General features: G+C 46.5%; 1 protein-coding gene across 1 annotated transcript in view; it reads left to right on the top strand.

The window, feature by feature from the left end:
- rapgefl1 (Rap guanine nucleotide exchange factor like 1) overlaps nt 1-1085 on the top strand; it is a 40329-nt gene extending 39244 nt beyond the window's left edge. Inside the window, exons 15-16 of the mRNA XM_015375435.1 lie at nt 72-187; nt 283-1085. Of these exons, the coding sequence (XP_015230921.1) occupies nt 72-187; nt 283-407 (241 nt within the window). The 3' untranslated portion in view covers nt 408-1085. The remainder of the gene's footprint in view (nt 1-71; nt 188-282) is intronic.
- Nucleotides 1086-2825: the final 1740 nt, after the last annotated feature.

The raw sequence follows: 2825 nt of genomic DNA, 5'->3' as shown, positions 1-2825 counted from the left end.
TGATGTGTGTCGCTGAATGTGAGCATTGATGACTGAAAGACATCAGTTTGGGCTGCTGGGTTCTGGATCAGTTTGGGTTCTTGTCGCGGTCCGATGCTAACTGATGCTAACGTCTCTATGTTTGTTCCGCAGCATAAAGTGGCTGAGATGGTGAGAACCATCAGACGGTTCCGAAGCTCCCAGCTGGGTGAGTCTGAACTCCTCCTATCTGTCTCCACCTGGTGGCGTGTTTCTGCCACTGCAGCTGGGAGCGTTTACTGAGGGATGTGTTCTCTTTGGTAGCCGTAGATACGGAAACGTCCCCCTCACACCTGCAGACCAAGGCCTACGTCCGTCAGCTGCAGGTGATCGACAACCAGAACCTGCTGTTCGACATGTCCTGCAAGCTGGAGCCCAAAGACACGTAGAGGAGCAGAGGAGGCAGGCGGAGGAAGAGGAGGTTCAGGACATCAGACTCACAGCCGCTCCTTTTCCTCCTCATCCTGCTGAACCCAAAACTCTCCTGCTGCTGCTGCTGCTGCTGCCGACTGATCTGCATCACTGGAAAAAAACCCGAACCATCCGGATCGACCCAAAACCTAAATGCTGGTTCCTAACGCACAGCTGGACCGCGTTTCAGTTTGGATCGGACCGATTCTCTGCAGCAGAAAAATGAAAATCAGACATCAGCCTGCCTCTAAAATCTGCCATTATTAGAAACACTTTGCTTCTGTCCTTTAAAGTTTAAAGTTTCTCTAAGTCTTTGGTTAGAATCAGTTCCTCTCTTTCCAGATGTTCTTAAGTGAGAAACATCACTGGATCAGGCTTCTTCTATTATTCCCCACTATAAAGTTGTTTTTGAGCCCTAAAGGAGATGAGCTGCTGGTGATGGGAATCTTTCTTCACCAGTAGATGGCAGTATTTGTTCAGTTTTCTTCCTTTAAAGGAGTCATATCTGGTATTTCACAGATAAAATCCTTCTGAAATTTTACTTTAATTCTTGTTTGATTTAGGGCTGAAACAATTAATGTGATTAATCATGATTAATCAATTATTTAAATAATCATCAACTAATTGATTCATCAATAAATCATTAACTTGAGTATAGAGACTCTAAAAAATGCATTTAGCTGACAGGCAGCCCAATTAGAGCAGGAATTATATCAAAATTGTAAAAACATTTTACATTTGAGATTAAAAAAATTCTTTGGCTATCCAATTATTAATCCAAAAACATTTTTGATAGATTAATCAATTTGCAAAATAATGGTTTGTTTAATTATTTATATAAGGAAAAACTAAATGGAGTTCCTTTAGGACTCCTTTTCGTATTTGTTGTGTTTCTTGCTAGGTTAAGGCTGAGAATCGGACTGGTGCGAATGTCAAGCTACACGTAGCGTTAGCAACGTTAGCAGTTAGCTTTGGTTGGTTTACTGTCATTTCCTGTTCGCTGAAACATTAGGTACAAAGTTAGACAAGCAGCAACACTTAGTGAATGCCATCAGATGAGTGATTGGTGAAATAGAGACAATAGTGATGCTAGCATGAGCGCTAATGTTAGCACTGAGTGGCGTAAATCGATCAGGAGCAGAACCTCCCCGTTGATTTTAACAGCTGTGTGTTAGGAACCGATCCCTGATCCCGAATCATGGACCAATCAGACCGCAGATAAGCTGCAGGCATCGTCCAATCAGCTTTCAACCAGAGTCGGGTTGCAGATAAGCTGCACTGCGACTTTCGGGATCCGCCTTTTCTTTTCACTGACTTCATGGACCAAACGGGTCGCTTTTAAAGAGCTATCTATCTGCAGCGAGAAGACGCCCCCTACAGTAAGCTGCCGGTACTCTGACTCTGGAGGGGGGGGTTGCTGCAGGCCAGGTCGTCTGCAGCAGATCAAACAGGAGCTGGAGGCTACCAGGAACCGACCGCCAGCGGTCCACAGCTAATCTGTAAATGTTTAAAGCAAGGAGGATAACAGCCATCATTTCATTTCACCGCCAACTGAGGTGATCCCTGCTGCAGGTGAACGGGTCCGCCCTGATGCCGGCGCCGATCCCGGCTTCATTTTTCCTCTGGGAGTTTGGGTTGTCAGGCAAAATGGGCGCCGATGTTTTCACAGACAGCTCCAGCGTGGGACTCATGGACGCCGGCGGAGGAGGCGGCAGCGAGCTCAGACTGAACGGATCAGAGAGAGTAGATGCTGGATTTCTACCGATCATCATTTGAAGACAGTCTCTGATTCCAGGCAGTGTTTGAAGATCTAGATGATCTAGATGGGACTCATCTTCAGGGATCAGTCTGTGGTTTTCTAAGAAGATAAAAACTCTGTAAACCTCCGTCTGATTGGTTAAATCTGAAGTGAAAGCTCAGGAATGGTCCTTTTAGAGAGCATGGTTCTTTCACCTGATTGGCCGGACCTCCAGCCAATCAGCTGCGCTGATGGGATGACATCACTCCTTAGAGGTGATGAAATTCTTCTCCCTACCTGCTGTCACACCTGAACGACCGGTCGGCTCGTCAAAGGACCCGCCTACCTCCGCACAGGGCCGGCTTCTCATTGGTCGGTTCTGACGGGTCCAAGGCAATAAACCCAGGAGACGGGAAGTGGCGCCGGCTGGTCAAAGCACTTTTTGTCAAACCTCAGGGCTCAGAGACACACAGAGGTTCTGTTTACTCCTTCTTCAGTAGAGTTCTGTTCAGTTCAGTCCAGTTGTGTTTGGATCGCTTGGTTCTGTGTTCGTACAGCTCATCACGATGCTGACATATTTATTCCAGGTATAGAAATCTAAAGAGTTGTTTTTAACGCCGCCGGAGCTGAAGGCGAGACCAACGATGGATGGGTGGAT

Source organism: Cyprinodon variegatus, unplaced genomic scaffold (assembly GCF_000732505.1).
Source record: "Cyprinodon variegatus isolate N-32 unplaced genomic scaffold, C_variegatus-1.0 Scaffold119, whole genome shotgun sequence".
In the NCBI taxonomy this organism is placed as follows: domain Eukaryota; kingdom Metazoa; phylum Chordata; class Actinopteri; order Cyprinodontiformes; family Cyprinodontidae; genus Cyprinodon; species Cyprinodon variegatus.
This window is presented reverse-complemented; position numbering and strand designations above follow the sequence as displayed.